The following is a 23,378-nucleotide window of genomic DNA, read 5'->3' on the forward strand; positions in this document are numbered from 1 at the left end:
GTGCCAGAGAATTAGCATTTTGAATTTAGAGGACAGATAAGAAATCACCTTATCAAAACCTAATTAGGATGGGAGGGATGAGACAATCATCTGTGCCGAAGAATTCCAAACAACGAATGTAGATACTCTGCCCTAAAGGAGGTGAGCTTAACTCCCCACTCCTTAAGAGTGAGGCGTGTATAGTGACTTCTTCCCAAAGAGTTGATGTAGAAAAGGGGAAAAAACAGACCAGCTTTACAGTGGAGAGACCTCAGCCGGGTGACCAAGGTCAACATCAACAGTGAGAAGTCATGTTCAGACCATGTACCCTTGATCTGATGGGATGAGAACGGCACTTCACCTCTGTGGTTCCCCCCGCCCCAAACCCATTACTTCAGTCTTATCATGAGAAAAACATCAGACAAATGTCAACTTAAGGACATCCTACAAAACTCCTCAAAATCGCCAAGGTTATCAAAAACATGGCATGTCTGAGAAACTGTCACAGCCAAGAGGAGCCTCGGGAGACAGGGCGAGCAAATGTAATGCGGTCTCCTGGATGGGATCCTGGACAAGAAGAAGGACTTTAGGTAAAAACTAAGGAAATCTGAGTAAAGGATGGATCTTGGTTAATAATCGTGTAGCAATATTGGCTCACTAATTGTGACAAATGTACCATATTCATGTAAGATATTAACAACAGAGGAAACTGGCTGTGGGGTATGTGGGAACTCTGTATTATTTTCACAACTTTTCTATAAATCTAAAACTACTCTAAAATTAAAGGTTTATTAGAAAACAAGTTAGGAAGATGAACCTGCTGAATGTACATATATACATAAATAAATATATCTACGTGATTTATAGACACACATGATGATGCTCATGAGTGTATATATATATGTATTTAACAATGCCCTCCCAGCTTAATTTTTTTAATCTCTTTATTCTTAGCCTAGCTATGAACATAGATAGTCGAATGCTGACTCCTGGCTTTTTGCTTTCCATAATATACAAAAGAGTTTTCTTTGAAAGGAAACTTGGCTCTTCTGTCAGTTCTGCTGCCAACCCAGGCTACGGCAGCCCAACTCAAAGAGTGTGCATGAGGTGGGCCCATCTGCCCCTTTCCAAGAGCTACTAGCTACAAGAGCTCCAAGCCAATTCGTCATCAACCACAGAGCCCCGGGGCTGGCAACTCTCCCAGCTACTTCCTCTCCCATCTCCACTCCACACTGCCTGGCACCTCCCCAGTTCTCTCTCTAAAGTGCCAATCTGATCATGACACTGCCCGTCGGAACCCCTCCACCAACGTGTCAGCCCACCCAGAAGTGCAGCCTGTGAGTGGGCTGGCAGAGACCTGAGGGAAGAGGGTCAGGCTCTCCTCCAACTCCCTGCCCCCAAGTCCCCTGCAGCCCAGCCAAACCCAGCCCTCGTCCATCACCACACTCTCCCCTTGCCCATGTGCACGCTGCCAGTACCGTGAATCCCCAGTTATCTTTTAACACTTTCCTCAAATATCACTTTCCTTGAAAAGATCTCCCTGACACGCCATCCCCTCCTTCTAGACCTCCAGGAAAGTGAGCAGCTCCTTCCGCTCTATTCTCTTTGATGCTTTGGACAGAGCTCTGCTGGTCCTTTTCCCCTGCATCATAATCACTTTTAATACGTACCCACTTCTCTCCCATGTAGGGACAATCTGAAGCGCTAAATGAGAGGCCTGTATGTGACAGCTGATCCAAGGTGTGATGTGGGAGAGGCGGTGTTAACTCCATTCCAGTTAACTACACCAGACCCCCGCAAACAAATAACCTGCCAGGCGAAAAACGTGCACACGTTATGCTAATACAGCCTCCAGACATGCTACCTAGCCAATCCCCTTCCAAATGAATTGCCATTCCTTAGCTCATTTATCTAGAAATTCCAGAGCTGCCACTGCTGGTCCATAAAATACATTCAATAAAGCTTCAGTGAATGAAGGAACGAGCCAATTAATGAACAAATGGAAGAGGAAATCTATAGCCAGACTACAAGCAAACCCCAAACAGAATGAGTCTTCCTTTATGATTGCGATTGCATTAGGACAAAACATATTCATGCATCCAGTCACAAAATATTTATTGAAGGCCAACTATAGTTTTTAACAATGATTTCCAAGGAACTGTAAATACAATGGTGACTAACAAAGACAAGGTCCAAAATCATGGCACTTACTTTCTTTTTTTTTAAGACTTTATTTTTAGAGCAGTCTTAGGTTCACAGAGAAAGAAAAAGAAGGTACAGAGATTTCCCAGATGCCCTGTGCCTCCTCGCATGCTCAGCCTCCCCCGCTGTCAACATGAGAGTGGTACGTTTGTCACAGCTGATGAACCTCCATTGACTCGTTATCACCCAGGGTCTGTAGTTTACCTTAGGGTTCACTCTTACGTTGTACATTGTATGAGTTTGGATAAATGTATAATGATAGGTATCTATCATTATGGTATCATACAGAATACATACAGAGTACTTTCACTGCCCTAAAATCCTCTGCATGGCACTTACTCCCCAACGGCCAATACCGAAGGCTTGGTGATGTCAAACAAACAGCTACCACAGATGGAGCAAAATTCATTTCTCCTTCTCTGAGTTTTAAAATTTCCGTAATAAAACGTTAAAGAAATGATCCCGGAGACTGCACTGCTATTTATAGGCACTCCTGTTCTAATAACCAGAAGGGCAACAATAATAACTACTAACGTTAATCTAGTGATTATTCTACACGAGGCACTTTTACCCACTTTTTGAGTTACTTAATCCTCCTAACAACCGTATGGGCCAGGTTCTCTTGTTATTCTGATTCTACAGATGGGGAATCTAAAGCCCGAATCTAAAGCTTAAGTAATTTGTCCCAGGAAGAGGCAGAGTTGGGATGTGAACCCGGGCAGTCTATCCTGCATGCTTAATAACTATATTCCTAAAAACACAATTTTAAGGCCTCCTGGGAATGTGATTCTTGGTGACCATCTGGCTGCAATTAAACATTTCATAGAAAATACACTATGCTGAATGTTTTAGAAGGTATATATCAAACATACATAAAACAGTAAACAGTACCTAATATGTCAAAGAGTAACCCTGTATACTATTTCTGGTTCCCTTTTCCTACCACCGGCCCTCTCCTCACTTTTCCTAGATAAGGAGAGATAACACATAAACCCAAGTCTGAAAATCCCAGACACTTCATTCAGCCCAGGCGACCAGTGGGCATCTCAACACCACCTGCTCTTTAAAAATCACGGGTCTTTCAACTGCTCAAGAGATGTCACAAAATCTTATCTTTCAACCACTATGAGAGACATCCAATACTATGGGTCTCAGATAATCACGCCAAGGTTCGACCCAGTTGTGTTTCATTAGTCAAAGTATGTAGCATTAGCTTTTGGGATTCCCCAGAGCTTATTTCTAGTCTTCAAAGGATTAGAGACATAAATCTCTCATTTTTAAGGAACTAAGATCATAACTTTCAATGTTTACATGTTTTAATTTTACATCAGTATACAGCTTGACGAATTTTTACTAGTATGGATAAAAAGACTGCCTGAGGTACATATGAAGATATCAGAATTTCTCTGGCTGCAATTTGGCTGATTAAAAAAATTGATTACTAGCTCATTTATATATGATTTTAAGTCTAATTCTCTGTTACAAGTAAAAGCTACAATGTTGATATTAGAAAGGCATTAATTTGGATGACTGTGATTCTATAAATGAGATTCAAGATGATGAGAGCTGAAAAAGCGACTGTCACAAACACAATGTCTAGTTGTGGAACATAGTAGAAAACAGAGAAAGAAAACAGAATCATTTCAAGAGACAGAGATCAGAAGTCACTAATGGAAATCAACTAAGACAGGAAGACCATGGAACTTCTTGAAGGATTTCTTTGTAGGGACTCCAATAGTGTAAACAACCAACCTGGAAAAATATCTTTTCCAATCTGGCTGTTTGAAGAGCCCAGGCCAAAAAGACTGCTTTTCCAATAATTAAGGGGGCCAAGACTAGCTGTGCCTAGGGCACTTAAGCATGGAATAAGCTCGCACCCGAAAGCCAGGATTATTCTACATAAAGACATATCAGCTTAGGTAGGTCCTGGGACTCACCTGAGCATCTGGAATTTACCCACCCATGTGTAATACCTGACACTCCTTTCCAGGAGTATTTGGCCAGGAGTGATCATCTGAGTGGCTCACGAAAAGGGAAGGAGTTCAGAAAAAGGGTGAGGCCAGGCTGGGATTGCAGGGAAGCAGCCTGATGAGGAAGTTCTCTCTCAGGTCCACCGCTGGGAGACAAGGTATAAGCCATATTCCTGAGAATAAGGTCCTGTCTGGGTTGCCTTCTTACAGTCTCCCAACCCAATCTCTAGGCGGATGACTCCAAAACCTACATCTACAGTTCTCTCCCCATCACCAGACTTATTTATCCAACTGCTTGCTGGATGCCTCCACCTGATGGTTCCACAAGGACCTCAAAATCCAGCTAGTCTAAGACTGAACCCATGACCTTCCTCCCCAGATATCTTTCTCCTCCAGTGCTCTCTTATCAGGGAATGATACTGCCATCCACCCAGCTGCTGAAGCCAGTTGCCCAAGGCATCCTCTTCAAGTCTTTCCTCTCCTTTATCTCCCACACACTATCAAACTTCTTGATTCTATCTCCAAAATATTTCCCCCAAACATTTATGATAATAATTCAAAGATGTTAGAAAAGCTGTTGGTCTTATCTTGATGTTTCCTTCCATGTGAAAGGGAGACCAAATGGACTTGGCCTCCGGGCAGAATTGAACACTCTTGGAACTCTCTATCTCCCTATTCACTTTCTCCTAGGAGAGTGAAATGACTTCTCTGATACTTGAATTTAGGAAAAATAAACTGGGCATGCTTAGCTCAGCTCTTCTCTTTCCTCCTCTTGGAAGTTGGCCTTCTCTGCTGTTCCTCAAGGAGCTGGCCCTTCTACCTCACATGGGTCTGCCCGAGTCCAGCATTGCTGAGACTGGGTGGGTGAGTCTGTCTAATTCTGGAGATCAACTGCTAGGCCCATTTGGCTCTCACACTAATCTATATCCTCCAACTTTGCCTTCATCAATAACAACACTGTAATATAACATAGGTAGAGAAAGATGTACAAATCATAAATATGTAACTTGAGAAATTTTTACAAAGTAAAATAAGACTTACATAAATAGATATACCATGCTCATAGATCGGAAAGGTGTCAATTCTCCCCCAAAAGTATCTATAGTTAACGTACTCCCATTCGAAATCCAGGAGGTTTCTTTGCGGAGGGAGGTGGAGATTGACAAGCTGATTCTAAAATTTATATGAAAATACAACAACGCAGGAAATCTTGAAGAAGAGGAATAAAGATTGTGGACTTACGCTACCAGATGTCAAGACCGACTACAAAGCTACAGTAATTAAGGTAGTACAGAATGACCACAAGGACAAACAAACCAACAGAACAGAGAGTCTGGAAATGGACCCGCACATACACAGCCACTTAAATTATGACAAAGGTGACCTTTCTGATAAACAGGTGATCTGCAGAAAGGATGATCCTTTTGATAAACAGTGCTGAGTCAACTGGATATCCATACTGAAAAAGTGAACAAAAATAATATTTTGATTCTCCATCTACTGACTCATTAACTGGTTTAGAATCTACATTGAGGAGGGGGATTTACTGGTAGAGCCAATACAAGTTTCTGTTAACCTCTCCCCTGAATTCTAGTTATCCTGTATTCTGTAATCCACTCCTCCCACTGAAGCTTGGAATACTTTCTCTAAACCACCTATGTGATCATGTCACTCTCTTGCTGAGAATTGCTCCCCATTGATGGCTCCCCATTGCCCTCAAAGTCAAGTCCAAACTCCTTAACAAGTCTCACCAGGTTCTTCCTGATGTGAGCCCTGCTTTCTTCTCCATTCTCATCTTTCCCCACTTCCTGCTGGAGCCTCGACACATGCTCTGTGCTATTTCCTTTTCCCTTCGAGGCATTTATACATGTTGCTCTTCCCACCTTGACAACTCTATGCTCCTTTGCTTGCTGAATGTGTACTGGACCCATGGTTCTCAGCCTAAACATCACTTCCTGTAGGTCTAAAAACATCACTTCCTACAGGTCTAAACACCACTTCCTGTAGGAAGTAGGTACACACACATGAATATACACTCTCCAGCCTCCCTAACAACTCGCTACTTCCTGCCATGCCCAAGGGTTCCTACGGCACAGTACTGTGTTCTCAGCCTGGTCACGGCATTCCCCACACTGTATTATTATTGCTTGTTTACTTTTCTGCAGCTCCCTGAGGGGCAGTGACCTGGTCTTGTTTACCACTGTATCCTCAGTGCGGAGCATATAGTGAGTACTGAACAAATACTAGCTGAAATGAGTTACATTTACAATTTCCAAGTATTTTCAGCTATGTAGCATTTTTTAAAGGTCCTATGAGGTAGGATAGGCATAAAGAGTATTCCCATTTTACAGATGGTTCAATTGAGGCTAAGTGACTTTGTCAAGGTCAATCAGCTAGGACAATGGTACCACGCCCTTCTAATCTTATGATATTTAACTTGGTTCATCTTTAGCCACAACGTATTTTCCACTGTTTTGATATAACACATACGTACCTCTGGGCTTAGTTTAAATGGTACATTTTTCCCCAAGGTTCTTTTCTTTTTTCTTTAACCTTTATCAAGGGAAATTTCCAACATATACAAAAATAGAGTACAGTGTACTGAATCCCCATGTATGCACCACCTAGTTTCAACAATTATCAACTCATGACCAATCTGGTTTCCTCTGTGCCCCACCCACTCTTCCATCTTCCAAATTACTGGAAGCAAAATCCCAGACATTAAATCATTTCACCTATAAATATTTCAGTTAAATGGTACATTAAACACATCATTCACAGGCATATCAGGTTGGTAGTATTAAAAAGACTCATAAATGGGGTCCTTCCTTATAGCTCAGTAAGAGAAGCAAGAATACTAATTATTTCCTTGTTGGTCGGGGGACTGTTACAGATACACCAGTATCTCTCCTGGTATATAATCATCAGCATTCAACCACTCTGGGTAGGGTGATATGGATTAAAGCACAGGTAAAATAAGCACAAAATTTTCAACTGACTCAGAAAAGTGGATCTCAAAACTTCGCAAACTTGAACGGAAAGTGTACTAGGATGCTTGCAGCTGTTAATAATTATCATAGACCTTTTTCCCCTCATGCGAGTTATCAAACCAGTCATGTCAACAGGTCAACTGCCCCAGCCTGAGTGGAAGACCTGCTTGGGCTTCACCTAACACAGATGCTGCCACATGAGATCCAGTTTGTGCTTCTGCAAAATCGAAACAGCGAGCTCAACTCTCATAGGAAACTTCCTTCCTTAAACATAAATCTTAGACACAAAACCATCTCAGAAGCGATGAGAACCAGGTCGTACACAAGTAACACATTATCACACTCATCAGCTCCCATGCCAGGTTGTGCAATAACATAATGGATCCATAAACCTATGTAACTATCCATGGCGCCAACAACGGGGGGGGGGGGAGAGTTTTGAATCCTCTTAGATGCTATAAAAATTGTCCGCAGCCAGTAAAGCAGGCTGGGAAGTTTAAGTTTTCCCCAGAGGCTTCACAATGAGAAGCAGGTTAAGGGAGCTGCCAGCACATGGTTTCATTCTGCAAACAAATCATGAATCAAGATGCATACACACGCCGTACATATATATATTACTCTGATGAAGTTAACATTTCTTGTCTCTAAGACCAATGCAATAAATCTTCTGTTTCACAGAGGTGCAGTGAACCATACAACTACTATATTTCCAACTATATAACTGTTATCCCACCTGGTTCCCTCATTTTATAGATGTCTGTAATCTTTAAAGTGCTATATTAATATAGTTTGAATATTATTCCTTTAACTAACACTTACTGAGCGCCTACTATATGCCACACACTGATCTAAGCACATAGCATACATCAGTGAACAAAACAAAGAATAAACATAATAAAAAATAAACATGTTAGAAGGGGGCACATGCTAGGGAAAACAAAAAACGCAGTGCAAGTAAGCAGGATGGGCCAAGGGGGCAGGTTTCAGAATGAGCAGGTGTCAGGGAGGAGAGGCAGGCAGCCACGGCGGGCAGGTGGAAACAGAGTGTCCAGGCAGAGGACACCACCATGGCAAAGGCCCCCAAGTGGGAGCGTGCGTGGCATGCTTGAGGAGGAGTGAGGGGGCCAGGATGGAGCAAGCAGGGAGAGAGCAGTGAGGGAGGAGGTCCAAGCGGCAATGGGAGTCAGGTCATCCCAGCTCCTGGGCCTCAGGGAGGATTTTCACTTTGGTTCACAGGGGAGCCTCTACAGGTGTGCGAGCGGAGGAGTGGCACGACCTGACTTCGGGTTTCAAAGGCTCACCCTCCTGGCTTTGATATTGACGCTAGACCGTAGGAGGAAGGGGAGAAGCAAGAAGACCACTTAGGAGGCCACTGCAGCGATGGTGAGAGCAGGGGGAGAGCAGAGGTGATGAGCCACGGCAGGTGCCGGGCACACTTAGGAGGCTGCGCGGATGGGGTCGCCTGATGGATCAGCCATGGGATGTGAGAGAAAGAGGGGAGTCAGGGACAACCCCAGGGCTTTTCTTCTGAGTGATGGGAGGGGGAGTGGCACTGCCTTCACCTGAGATGGGGAAGGCTGTGGGCAGAGTGGTCTGAAGGGGACGAGGATGAGTTCAGGTCTGGACAAGCTGCTAATAATTTAGGACCTCCGAGTGGAGATGTTCAAGACGGCAGTTGGACACGTGGCTGTGGAGCTCAGAGAAGTGTGCTGAGGTACAAACTTGGGAGTATATTTGTCGCTGATACTGCTATTAGTAACAACCCAATTTATTATTAGCGGTTAAGACAACTATTAATATCAATAATGAAAGTTATGCACACACAATGTCCTTTTACACAGAGAAGAATAAGACTGAGAATCATAAAACAAACAAAAGGAATTAACTGTTTGCTGACTGAGTCAATGGTCACGTTCATTTCAACCACTTGAACAAAATGAAGAAAAACTGTATTCATCGTTCCTTTCCAAGATGGGAACTTGCTCTTTAGTAAATATTTATGGGAATCTGAAAGTGACCATGTGAAGCAGAAATGAACTCACAATCTGGGACACTAAGTAGATAGTTTTCAGATCTTGAGAAATAGCAAATCGACTAGAGAAGCTTTCACAAAACAAGAGTTTAAATGAAACAGTCCTTCCTTTTTAAGTATCTGCCCTTTCTGCCTTATTCATCTCTAAGGGTATTAAGTGTCCAAAAAGTTTCCTTTCCCGATTCTGTTTCTAATGCATGATGACACTGGGCAAGGTTGCTGGTGGATGGCGGGAGGGAGGTGGGTGGAAGTTCTACAGCTGCAGAAGATGATGCAACTTTTGAAAATTCATCTGACAGAGAAATGAAAAACATTTAAAAGCCGTTGATAAACCTGCAGTAGAGATGTTGCCCATGCCCCATCCCCGAAGCCTGCTGGCACAAACGTCAAAGCAAAAATTTCAGCACTAAATCAAATTAACAAACATTCTTTAAGCACAGCACGAGTGTAGCTTATTACAATCTGGAAAATTCCACAGTATTTATCAAATCCTAAGCAAGGCTATGATGCTTAAAAGTGTACCACAGTAGACGTCACTGACAGCCACAAGCACAATGGCTCTGGGTGTGTTGCTGTGGCAACCGCGTACTCAGCAGCAACACGCTGTCTGCTTCTCGCCAACCCAGAACCAGGGGCAGGAGAAAACAGCCAGCTTCCTGATGGTAACAACCCAGGGATTCACAGCGAGGGCCATCTCCATCACGCACACACGCAGGAGACTTCCTTTCAGTAGTCTGAAATCATTTCCACCAAATACCTTGAGAAAAAAAATGCACAACCCCTCTCTCTACTGCAGAACCAGTCAACACGCCCAAGCACAAATCACAAGAGAAACATACCAGGAGAGAAGAGAGATTGAAAAGTACCAAGGTTATGTGTTTAGCTGGGTCCAGGCATGAGTGGCTTTTCTGAGGAGGAAATACAGAAGGGCCGGTCTATTTGAAAAGTCATCCTGAGAAACATTCCATAGAGAGGAGATCAGTAAGAAAAGCAACAGCAAACTAGAGCATGAGCCTTTCGAGGAAAGCTGTTCCTATATAGAAGGAGAGCTGCACACGAGGACAATGAAACCTCAGAAGAGGCATAGGAAGTCGTAGACGCCAAGCCCTACAAGGTACTTTTTGGATACACCACATTACGTTGAAATAAAACAGAAACTGTCGAACATACCTTTTCCACAGGCAGAAAGTCATTTTCTACTTCAATCGACCTTGGTCTTAGCTTTATTGGCTTGTCTTTGAAAATATCTCCAAAGCCCACTCCCTTAACTTTCTTCGGCTGGATTGCGGCCGTTGCGACTGTCCCGTTGGCACCCTCGGATTTGGTACTGCTCGAGTCACCCCCATCACTCTCGGAGCCTGTGGTTTCCCTTAAACCTGTCAAGAGCGGGGATGGGGAAAGAAAGAGCTCAGAAATCAGCCATAGCCGTGAAGCACTTCATAGCCAGCCAGGAACCACTGCTAAAAGTGTCACTGGGTATGGGATAACTTGCACTGCGGTTTTTCATTTAGCATGTGAATATGTTGCATGGGGGCGGCTCTGAGTTTTGTTCCATCTCCCCACCCCCAGCTTTTTTTTTTAACATCTTTATTGGAGTATAACTGCTTTACAATGGTGTGTTAGTTTCTGCTGTATAACAAAGTGAATCAGCTATACATATACATATATCCCCATATCTCCTCCCTCTTGCGTCTCCCTCCCACCCTCTGTGCCCAGCTTTTAATATTAAGAAGTGAATCAAAACTTTTCAGAAAATCTAATTTCAAAGCAGATCGCTTCGTAAATGTGACATTTCACCTCTTTTCAGCCAGAGCCTGGTTCTCAGCCAAATTTGTTTTGCTGCAGTCTGTGCAGTAACAACTCTTCCCGCCCCCTCCTCGCCTCCCCACCTAGTCAGTACCACATACTGTACCTCCCATTTCTATGACTCATGTCAGTTAGCAATTAGCAATGAAAGTAACATTTCCTAAAGGGAAACTGTAAAGTTAAAAGCCATTTAAACAAATTAGCAATTAAAGAAACCACACAAAATTATGACTGCCAAAGAATTAAATCTCTTTGGATGGCTTCACAAGGAATAAATGCACGCAGACATGTTTCTCGAGGAAAGCATTAAACCAAACTTGACATTGAAACACTTTCACTGGCAAGATGATTGTATTTGTTAAAGAGGGAAAGGAAGCTGCCCTCCGGGAGGCCAGAATCCCCCAAGCCTACAGTTCTTCCTCCCTCCTCTGACACCAATGTCTCCCCAGAGCTGAACTCCTTTCCAAAGAAGAACACTGGGAACGTGACACCTTTCCTTTGACCTCCGGTGGCATGTGTTGGAAGTCATCAAATAGATATCAGCAAGACAACATGGACACTTACCTCCCCAGATTCTTTTTTTCCCCAGGCTCTGCCCACAGTCATGTTCCTAAAAGGAAGAGCCTATTTGTTTCTAGTTAATTTCTGGGTGTACGTTCTTACTTTGATGGTCAGTACATTAGTCATGCCATCAAAGGGCAGGATTAAAAGAATATCTTATGGAAAGTTCCATTAAGCCTGTCTCTAAAAGCCTCTAGATGTGTAGAATAGCTCCTGAACATTTACTATATGTCTCCTGATGACAATGATGCCCTTGGGATGAAAGTATACCATCAAATTTTGTTCTCTATTAGCCACACTGTGCATTATCTTCCTACACGTAAGGTGGCCTCTTAGTACCTAAGAATGATACACCAAATAATTGCTCACATAAAATGTCACAAAATGTTGAAGTCATTCAAATAAAGAAGTCTCAGTGCAGGAAGAAACTGTTAAATGAAAACAGAAAAATATAGAAAGGTCATTATAAATTGCTAACAAGTTTCAAAATCAAATCCTTTAAACAATGGCTGTGTTTCTTGTTGCTGCTGTTTTCAATAAAATGGTATTTGTAAGCCAAGAAGGAGGGGGCGGGGAGGAAGATCCCTGGTGTACATTTTAACTAACTAAAGAACAGCATTTATGAGCAAGAACAGAGGGCAGAACAATGAGGAACAGCCCACAGCAAGGGGGTCGGCTCCAATTTACAGGGCTGGATGCGAGTGTGCAAACATGGAGAACCTCCCTGGATTAGCTATCCATTCGTGTGTTTATCTGTTCATTGTTTTTGGAAATAACCCTGCTGGAGATATAATTTTGGAGTCTAAATATTGTGTCATTTCCCCTTTAACATGTTCTCATTTTGCCGTATGGATTCTTTCTGTGTGATAAATGGCTTGTATATTCTTTTCTGGTTTGGAAAGAAGCATTTGAGAGCGGAATAAAGAAATGGTTAGTGAACAGAAAACATCCCTGCTCCCCTTCCCTGCCGCCGCCACCACCAGCGCCACCAGCAGAAGGCAGCAGGGCAAATGGATTCGGGCAAGTCTGTTTTAGTTCTTCAAAGAGAAGAATTTGAAGGATTCTTTTATCATACCTCATTAGCTAGAAACACAATATTTTCAACCACTGCCAACCTGATTTCACTGAGCTTCTGGTTTTAGGGATTTGCCACCTTCCGGGCTCATCTTAATAATATCATATTAATCACTGTGAGAAATACTCTTTATGTTACACAGGGAAAGGTTGCACGGTCATTCAACCACACAAGCATGGGCTGGGAAGGAAACACATGGCAGATTTTTCTTCTGGATATTCTGGTAGCTTGCTTCTATCACTTTTAAGTACTATGAAATTAAATGTCTGAATATCTGGGTTGACGAAATAGCTCAAAATCTAGTTCCTTCCCTTCGGAGGAAAAGAAAGGTGGCTTTTCATTTTTGGTGCTGTATCTTTTAGCCACTGGTGCTCATAACACACACTATTATGTAAACTATCCCTGTGTCATGCTCGTAATGCCAGGTGACACTCGAGGGCAGTGCAACCCAAAGTGAGGTCTGTGGACTGGAGCCAAGATCATGAAGGGCTCGTTCCTGGTACACAGAGAGACAAGCACAGAAAGTGTCCGTGTTTGGAAATGCTTATAGCAGTGTGCGCTGGTGCTACTTCCAGAAGTGCGGCCAACAGACGCGTCTGGGTGAACAGGGCACAGACCAACGTCGGTCTGCCTGCTCCTGCTGGGAGGGGCGGGTGGTGCAGCGCATGCGCAGTGAAGGCAAGCCAGCAGTACCCGGTGTCTGTCCGCAGGGGAATGGAAATAAAAATACACTTCACTGCAGACAGTTTGAGAAGTGTGGCTCTGGTGTTCACGCGTGAACCTTCTCTTTCATCACTGTGTATACGTCTCTATGTACGCATATGTGTACATGCACACTAAGGTGGATGCTTTTCCTTCGCAGTGAAAAAAGAACAAAGCTTCCTCAAGTTTGCTTTGGCCACTCATATAACTGGCCAAATTACACAAAAGTCATTGCCAATAATTTCCTTAATATTCCAGCCCGTGAGCCATTTTTGTTTATTTTCAAGTTTACACTCACACGTGTAGTGCTTACTGTGTGGCAGGACGGTTCTAAGAACTTCACGAGATTCATTCATTAACCTCATTCATCTCCTTCCCCTCAACTTTTGGCAGCTTTCTTTCACAGCACAAAAGGCTACACACTGGCCCTGCCAAAAGAAGTCTGCCGTGTGGTGATTGGCTGAATGAGCAAAGCAAAATACCATTTCTGGCACGGACTTTTCTTACCAAAATCTTACTTCTTTGAACCCCGCAATGAGGAAATGACTTATTGGTTTCCAATGACCCACTCAGTAAAAGCAATAACCACGAGAGGTTGACATCTCCACAGGAAGCCATCTTACACCACCCCAGAGGCCCAGAGATACTGGTACAAACACATATGCCATGACCAATGTTACTGATCCCTTCTCTGCACGCATGGTTCATGCACGCATGTCACACACATGACAGAGGCACAAAGCAAACAAGACAGCGCCAGGGGCTGGTGATGGGAATGCTCCTGCAGCACACACCAAGGAGACGGCACTTATCTCAGGCAAATAAGTCCATGTCCTTGGATCAGAAATTCACACAGACACTTGGCAGAAGCATGAGCAGCTCAGGAAAGTGCAGCTGCATCAAAAAACACAAGAACCCAGATCTTATCTTTACAATTGCCTCCTCCTGTTAAGGTCACTCACTGTAATAGCGTCTGTGGCCCTCCGTCTTTCCCGGTGCAGCTCGGTACAGAATTGTCCCTTCAAAGGTAGTCTTTCCTGACAGTGAATGAGAGAAGAGAAGGGGAGAGAAAAACAAGAGAGAGGGAGGGGGAGCAAATGATGGCAAAAGAAGGAAGAGGGAGAGTCTTTAACTGAACTTGTCTTCAATGAATCCACTGCAAGAGCTTCATCCACAAAATTAATTAGAAACCATTAGGCAGAATTTAAGAATGTTACAGAATGAGCCCAAAGTCCCCATGCAAGCATGATGGCAATGAGCGCCGGAATTAGGGCTCACCTCTGCAAATGCCTGGCATGTGGATTATGCCCAATTTAAACCTGGAAGCCACTTCAATATTATACCTCAAGAGTAGGAAAACCTCAACCAGAGGAAATCCAATCAATCGGATTCCTTAGTTAACTCATTCTTCTCCTTGGAGAGTGTGACCCGAACATAATATAGATTTTGGTCCATTATTCTTTATCTTCTACCCTTAGAGCCCAGTATGATACAAACTGATATTCATGACCCCAAGAGTCTAAACAAGGCACAAAATCCCTTTTAAAAGATTTTTCATTCTTAGTATCTTTAAGCAAGAAAATGTACAAGTATTCTAGAGGGGGGCTTTTACCAATGAAGTTTGAAACCAATCGTGGCTTCCATGTCAATGTAAGGGGTTTTCTGCTTAGCACCAAAGACATCAGAAAACCCTATTTCCTGAAACATCTTAATTGAGGTTTTGCCATATCAGTCATGAGACTGTACTTAAGCATGAGGACATAGGACTCACCCAGTGTCAAATGCAAATTATCTTCTTTTTTGTTGTTACAAGTAGAGGTTATCAATAGCATAAGACTGGACACATGGCTAAAGCCCAAATCTCTCTGGAACCATGAGTAAGTACATAGACTACACACACTCTGCCCCAGTTTGAGGGTACACACACACACACACACACACACACACACACACACACACACCCTACAGAGAGTACCATCAGCAGGTAAAATGGTTTGATAAAGACAAGCTCAATTAATATATGCATTACTCTAAGTTATCCAAGAAATTGGTCCTATTATGGCTGTGAGCTAAATATTGAACTGGAGGCCAGTTACATAGCTCCCTCATAATAAGTCTGAGGGATGAAAAGGTAGGCTACATTTACAGAGAGACAGAGAGTGGAACTGAGTGAGAGAGAGCAACTTGTCTCACTTTTTAGAAACATTCTTCAGGAAAATGGGAAATTCCATTAGGGACCATCATGTCAACTTCTGGGCCATGTCACTCCTAATAACATGAAAGGGATTGTAAATGATCAGATCAACAAATTAAATGGAATCAGGTATTGCCAATTTCTGTGTCCTACAGACATGGTGGTACACCACTGCTTTGAAATCTGCCCTTTTTGACAGATGTGCTCTGTCCAATTAAAGCAAAAACTTAGATATTCAAATCACTGGCTACATAAGGATAATCCAAAGAAACAAGTGTTTCAAATGTTCTCCTTAGACTTGTAGCTCTTGAGGACTTTGATGACAAAGTGGAACAAGTAACAGTGGCTAGTTTTTATTTGGGTGAATTTTTATTCTGCTTAACTTCAATCACTAAGGTAACATTACTCCCAAGAAATACAGCTGTTTTGTGAGCCAGGCCCCCCAGAAGTGAATGGCAGCAGTCCTTCTGGTGTCAGAAAAAAGTAAGAAAAAGAAATCAGTATTTCAAGAAAGTTCCTCCAAGTACAAGAGAACCTCCCTTTCTTCTTCCCCAGGACCAAGTCTGAGAATCACTGAGGTAGACATGGCCCTGCTATCTCTGAATGGCCAAGCATTTCTGCAAAATACCCACCCGCCACCCCATCCACTGGCAGCAAGAGGACTGGAAATGGAACCTGGGATGGGGATGAGTGAGGACACACACATTCCATCTAGAGAACAAGAGATGGGCAATTGGAAAGTCCATGAATATGAGTGCTGTTTATTTTGGGGGACGGAGGAATATTCTACTGTCACTATTAAATATTAGTACTTGAAGGCAGCAAACACTGTAAAAGGGAAGCATTTTAAAATTTCAACACAAAATCATATGCTTACGCTAGCATCTAATTTTGCCTGAAACTCTATTTCATCAATTTGCTAATTACTCTTCACTGCCAACAGAACCTCATACACAAAACAAATAACATTTAATATTAAAAAGTATAGAGACACCAAAGCGTGGGGGGGGGGGGTGCCAGTCTGGCTTTAGCTCTTACAGGCAAGGGGCACAAGCAATCCATTTCTTACAGCTAATGAAATAAAATATTTCTATATCATGGGAGTGGTTTGCCCTAAGTTTTAAAAGGCCATCTCCATCTTTGCCTTCGCTTGACAAGTCACTAAAGTATCTGAACCTAAAATTCAAACATAAGGAATTAGGAAAATAAGAAAGTCAATTCAAACTTAAATATCATGGTTATTAATGGTTATAGAAAGAAAATGCAAACTTTCTCCCTCTGAAAACTACGGGAAATAGCTTAAAATGTTTCTGTAGCTAAATGATATTTTTCTTTAAAAAAAAACCAGGAATACTTCTTAGTTTTACAAGAATTATTTTATAATCTAAGAAATTAAATAATATCAAAAAGATGTTAGAAACAGGAAAGTCACATTTATATCTTAAATGTGAAGCAAAGTATGCATGAAATTGAAACCGGACAGTAGTCACATCTGGATTTCTTTGCCTCTACATCCAAATAAATCTTACAGATCAAGATATTTTCCGATTATAATTTAATGCAATAATATCAATATAATTTGTAATGAGTTCTATTTCACATCATTTAGTCAATACTCGCATGTGCAAAATTATAACTGAAAAGGTAATTAATTCATCATAATCTGTGATCATAAGAAGAAATAAGTTAAACTGTACTCAGATTTGAAATTTGTCAGATGCTCCGTGAAAGGGTAAACTACAAGCCATAATGGGAGCAATACCAAAGTATGTGCAAATTATATGCAGGAAGGCCTGCATGTAATGGTGGCTTCATCACTCAGAAGTGAGGCCACACCCAGGACTTCATCTCACTGGGCTTTAGTGTTCTCATCTGACACCAGGCTAGATGAGCTCTCAATTCCTTTCTATCCCTAACATAAGATCTTGCCCGCACAATTATTGCAAACCCTTGGATGTTTTGTTTTTTAAAAACCTAATTTACTCAGCATTTTTTTTTTCACTATTGATCTGTTACATGGGAGCCCATTTCACTCTTTTAAAAAAAAAATTCCCTGTTTTGGTACCATTTTGCAAGCCCTAATGAGTGCATAGATCTGGGTGATAATCATCAGTGGCTGCTAATATTCAAAAAGAAAGATAGCCAGACATTATGAGCCTCCAGATAGACTATCCATCACCACCTATGAAGCAGTTCTGTCCCCCCACCCCAAAAAATCTCTCTCTCAAACCTGAATTTAATCAAGGCCCTACATGCAATTATCAATTTATAGGAATATAGAGTAAATGACACAGCAGAGATGAAATCAGCAAAAGGCAGGCTGTGGGAAACTAATGGACAAAGGACCTCAGTTTCTTCAGCAAAAAGTAGCAACGAAAAGAGGCGACATGGAAGAAGAATCTAGAGATTCAAAGAGAGTTGAGACATATCAACCAATCACAAGGTATGTACTTTCTTTGGGTGCAGATTCAAACTAACAAATTGTATTAAAAAATAGAAGACTATTAGGGGAAAGTGAACACTGACCATATAGGTAATTACTTTGAGGAATTGCAATTATTATTATTATTATTATTACAATTTGGAGTGATAACAGTATTTAAGACACCCTTTTATTGACACATATTGAAATATTTATGGATGAAATTATATGATATCTGGGGTTTGCTTCAAAATAATACAGGGGGGCACTGCGTAGTGGTATAATTACAATGAATTGGCCACAGGCTGCTAACTGCTGAAGCTGGGTAACAGGTACACAGGGGTTCATCATACTATTCTCTCGATTCGTGTATGTTAGAAAATTTCTATAATAAAAAGTTGACAAAAATCTTTTTGAAAAAGCACCTTTAAAGTTCCATAAATGCTATGAAAGGTAAAGATGCTTTCAAATTTAAATATACAGCAAAAAGTTTCTGCCACTACCTGACAATGAATTTTCTTGTTTGAGATAAAATGTTTAAATCAACATATCAACCAACACAACTGCTGTAACTCTATCCTTGATAGATTAGATTACCCTGAACAAAGATCTAAAGTTTAGAGATTTTCATAACCAACTACCATATATAAAAATACATCAGGGTAAAAGAAAAGCAAGTTCAAGCAATTTGTACCTTTCATTCAAAGCTAAAAATGCCTCCTCAGAGTAAGAAGGATTCAGCAAGCATTTACTGAACACCTACAATGTGTCAAGCTGTCCCGGCACACTTCCTTATAAATAAAATGCAATGTTTCTTCAATTGCATTCATCCATTGGTTAACGAAACTCAACTGAATAACTATCCTCAAAAACCTTCTGAAAGTAACAATGTGAAGAGTACAAACATCAAAGAAGTGTGTGCACATACAGGGGTAGGTGTGTGTGTGTGTATAACAAAGAGATGTATAAGGATACATTGTACACAAAGTTTTCCTCATATGTACCAGGATACAGATTTTATCTGTCTTAAAAAAAAAACCTCCCCCAATGTCTACTAGCATTTAAATTGAGAGGATTTTTATATGATGTCACTAGGATCTCTAAAAATTACCAAAATGGTGCAAACATTAGGAGTTTGACTTACTCCCAGAGCCATGTATTTTTTTAATATAAACTTATTTATTTAATTAATTTAGTTTTGGCTGCATCTGGTCTTTGTTGCTGCGCGTGGGCATTCTCTAGTTGCGGCTAGCAGGGGCTACTCTTTGTTGTGGTGTGCGGGCTTTTCATTGCGGTGGCTTCTCTTGTTGTGGAGCACGGGCTCTAGGCACGTGGGCTTCAGTAGTTGTGGCACGCGGGCTCAGTAGTTGTGGCGTGCAGGCTCAGTAGTTGTGGCGCACGGGCTTAGTTGCTCTGTGGCCTGTGGGATCTTCCCAGACCAGGGCTCGAACCCATGTCCCCTGCATTGGCAGGCGGATTCTCAACCACTGCGCCACCAGGGAAGCCCCAGAGCCATGTATTAATTAAGCAGTCTCTGTGAAAACTGTGATTTATGAAGGGTATTAAGTGGGCTGGTCTAACAAAGACCTTTATTAACTACAGTTCAGCTCATACCAGAGTAAAAACATAGATATCTTTTGTGCATTAACTACATTTGTCTTTCTCAGTTCTATGATAAAAGTAAATACGCATTTACTGTGGTTATACTAGATGTTATCCCTGGGGGAAACTGCATGAAGGATTCATGGGACCGCCCTGTACAGTGTGTTTTTTTTGGTTTTGTTTTGTTTTTTGGCAACTTTCTGTGACCCTATAATTATTTCAAAACAAAAATGTGTTTCTTTTGTAAAGTACACTGAAACTACTAACACCATTCTCTGGGGATAGGGAATGAGCAGATTCACTCTAAAACCAAAGGTTCCAAGTAGACAAATCCTACCGGTATACATAATTTCTGCATGTGATCTGATCTAATTACATATATTTTACCATCAGAGTGTAAACAGTTACTGAACAGCCTGTGAGAACACTGAGAGATGGTATTTCTCTCTCTTTCAGGGGATTATTTCAATTTAGCAAGCCCTAGGGACATTATAATCACATCTGCTTTCCTATGAAGCCCTTTGTGACCACCTCTGTCCCTACATCCCCATGGGACCGGCCTCTCTCTGCCTGTGTATCCCACTTTTCCTCAGATACCCGGCTAGCAGAGCACGTGTGGCACTTTCCTGAACTGTCGCTGATTTGTGCACACCCCTTCCACAGGGCGAGCTGACTGAAGACAGGGACCCTATCTGATTTGTCTCTGTATATCTTCAGTGCCTTGTACAGCATCTTAGTAACAACAGGGGCCAAGTAAAAGCTGAATGAATGAAGAATAGAAGAAAAGAAGGAAAGCAGGAAGGATGGATGGATATGGACAGACAGATAGAAAGATCAATAGATGGGCCCCCTTCTCCTTAATTGCACATACAGGAAGATTACAAAAGCCATGTACTTATTTCACAAGCATCCATCCTTGTTAGGAGAACATGCCTCTCCAGAGACCTCAAAAACCCCCTTGACAAGGGACAGTTCCTGTGGTAACTGAACATGGCTGCCGGAATTATTAGGCTCTCCTAGTTCTGAAATGGCAGGTTTTAATTGAATGAGCATTGGGGACAGCAGTCTCCATGAGAGAAACAGTCCCTTCAGAGCATGTGACAGAAGGCTAAGTGATTGGGAAGACCATTCCACTCCGCCTCCTAACCTCCTGCCCCGGGAATTCCAGCAATGTGTGCTTTGAGCTAAGGGGTCAAGCAGGGTCAAATGTCCACATTATTGACTTGGAGTAAGAGGAGACAGTTTATTTCAACAGTTCCAAAAATACAAGAGGCATGACTTCTCTGAGCTCCAGCTCTGAAAGCATACCTAACATGGCAGGATATCAAGAGGTCAAGGTTCTCCCAAAGATGTGGTCCAATACCTCTCCAGATCTCCTTTTCTGCATGAGTACAGGAATCCCAAAGTAATTTCCAAATGCAGAGACAATGCTTCAGTGAGCACAGTACTAATCGGTGTGTAAGCAGCCTCAACTTACTAACTGGATATGTCCCAAGAATTCATCGTGATTAACAATGAAAGTGACCACTTAATAGAGGGTCTTCTATAGGTGAGGTGGTTTATATACATTATTGCTATTGGAACTCATAACACACTTCCACAGAAATAATGGTATAATGACCCGATTTGGTCCTCCCTCCAAGAAAGCCCATTTAATCCACAATATCCTTAAGATACAGTATTCTTATTATAGGATCCAATTACCAGGTACAATACTATTCTAGTATATGAAAGGAGACACTATGGCAGTTAGAATTCTAATGTACAATTTGGAAGCCATAGAAGTCCCACTACCATGGGGTCAAGGACACTTTCTGCCCTCCCGGCCATACTCATCAGTTGGCCCATGTTAGCAGAGAATCTCCTTGCCCCAAACCAGAGAAGGCAGCAGGAGCTTCAAGATGCTTCCTTTGCCCCAAAATCACCTCCTGTCTTTCCTATCATAGACCCCAGGATGGAATGAGGTTCAGGGATGGGGAGCCCCAGACTTTGGAAGCCACTGAGCCAATCAGCCAGAGCCACTGAGCCAATCAGCCAGTGCCACTGAAACACCAAGTGAAGGAGGTGGCCTGAGCACGACTCCAGAAATGGCTTTACCTCCAAATTGGGGATCTGCCCAATCATGCTACTGGTTAAATAAAAGGGACACAACTAACTTGAAAATACCACTCAAGTCAGATTTTTCCAAATGGAAAAGAAAGCTGTTTAAGAATTATTTTGACAGGACTGAGCTGTCTTCTTGTTAGAAAGGAAAGTCTGCAGCCCCAGGTAGTGCCGAACCGCTAAGACAGAGTCGAGCCTCTACGACATTCACACCCATGACCTTGGCTCAAGACGGCACAAGAGATACACAGACGCCCACGTAGGAAGTTGGGTTAGCGACTGGGAGAACAAAGTTTCCCGGTCCTGACCTTTTGTTCCGTGAGCTGGAAAAGGCAGCAGAGAAACTGGAGGGAGGAGAGCTTCAGGCCCTGGAGAGAGAAAGACCTGGAGTTCGTTCTCACCATCACAGATGGACATGCATGCTCACCTGAGGTGGGGCTGGGCCCTCAGCTGGCTTGGCAGACTTTCAAGGGAGCTGGCGCACGCACGTCCTGAACATTGCCCTTCTCCCCATCAATGATTTGTGTGGGGTGTGTGTGTGTGTGTGTGTGTGTGTGTGTGTGGGTGGGTGTGTGTGTGTGGGTGTGTGGGTGGGTGGGTGGGTGCCATTTTCTCCAAGTTCCTCGAGAGATGCTGAGAAATATTAACAATCTCATTTGGTTCATTTTAAAAATAATTATCAACTCGCAGTGAGTGACATTTTAGAAGTATACGGAGGCACAGCAACATGGGCCACCCATGGGGGACTATGAAGGCTGACAGTCACCTCTCCAGAGATGTTCACAGTGTGCACCTGCGCAGGGGTAAAGGTATGCACGTCACACCTTTACAATGATAAACCTACTAAACCACGGTGGGTTAAGGCAGCATGACCAAGAAAATATTCATGAGCTTCTGTCACAGTCGCTCAGCACAGGCAGTGGAACTGAGGGGAGGCTGGAGCGGCACCTGTGGGTGCCCCCACCCCTGTCCTGCATGGTGGGAGGACTTCCTTCCTTACTTGACTTGGAGAGCTGCTCATCCTGGGAAATGCCGAGGTCGTCCGACTCCCCCGACAGCTCCTTGATGAAGTTGGAAGGAAACATTCCAGTCTTTCCATTGAGAACACCTTCCCACCATCCTTCTTCTACCTGCACAGATGTGAACAGAACAGAGGCAGGGTTCAGGTTAGATGTGGTACTTGCCAGTTTTCTCTCCCATCTGTACAGTGCCGAGTGCAAAGCCCACACAGGGAGAGCTGCAGGACCCAAAGCTTACAGGTTAACAGGGAATGAGAATGTAGACTTCACAAGGTCTCGAGATTCAGACTCAGGAAGGGGGGTTTAACCTAGGGACCATAAACGCAAGTGGAAAAGAATTAACACTTCATTTCCACTAACAGCCAACTGAAATTTGGCATTTCCTTTGATTAGGAATATACGTAACATACCAGAGTAATAGAAGGACCTGTGACGTGACACCAACCAAATCGTATTTTCATATCACATCATAGATACTGTGGGTATTTCAAGATATCGTTTGCACTCATTGCTACTTTGAAGTGGTGGTAGTTATCACACCTGCTGGGAGACCTTGTTATTTAATGTATTAATAAGGAATTATTTATTATTTATAATAAAGAAGTACACATAGATTAGTATACCAAAATTTGCTTTTAAAATGGCTTGAGGGCTTCCCTGGTGGCGCAGTGGTTGAGAATCTGCCTGCTAATGCAGGGGACACGGGTTCGAGCCCTGGTCT

At 42.5% G+C, this 23,378-nt stretch overlaps 1 protein-coding gene across 4 annotated transcripts in view; it reads right to left on the reverse strand.

Moving 5' to 3' along the window:
- Positions 1–23,378, reverse strand: part of SH3KBP1 (SH3 domain containing kinase binding protein 1) — a 350,137-nt gene that overhangs the window by 137,674 nt on the left and 189,085 nt on the right. For all 4 annotated transcript variants that reach the window (XM_057538746.1, XM_007174679.3, XM_007174678.3 and 1 more), the window contains 2 exons: positions 22,639–22,768; positions 10,344–10,549 (listed from right to left, as the gene is read on the reverse strand). In XM_057538746.1, the coding sequence (XP_057394729.1) occupies positions 10,344–10,549; positions 22,639–22,768 (336 nt within the window). The remainder of the gene's footprint in view (positions 1–10,343; positions 10,550–22,638; positions 22,769–23,378) is intronic.

The sequence above is a fragment of the Balaenoptera acutorostrata genome, chromosome X (assembly GCF_949987535.1).
Source record: "Balaenoptera acutorostrata chromosome X, mBalAcu1.1, whole genome shotgun sequence".
In the NCBI taxonomy this organism is placed as follows: Eukaryota; Metazoa; Chordata; class Mammalia; order Artiodactyla; family Balaenopteridae; genus Balaenoptera; species Balaenoptera acutorostrata.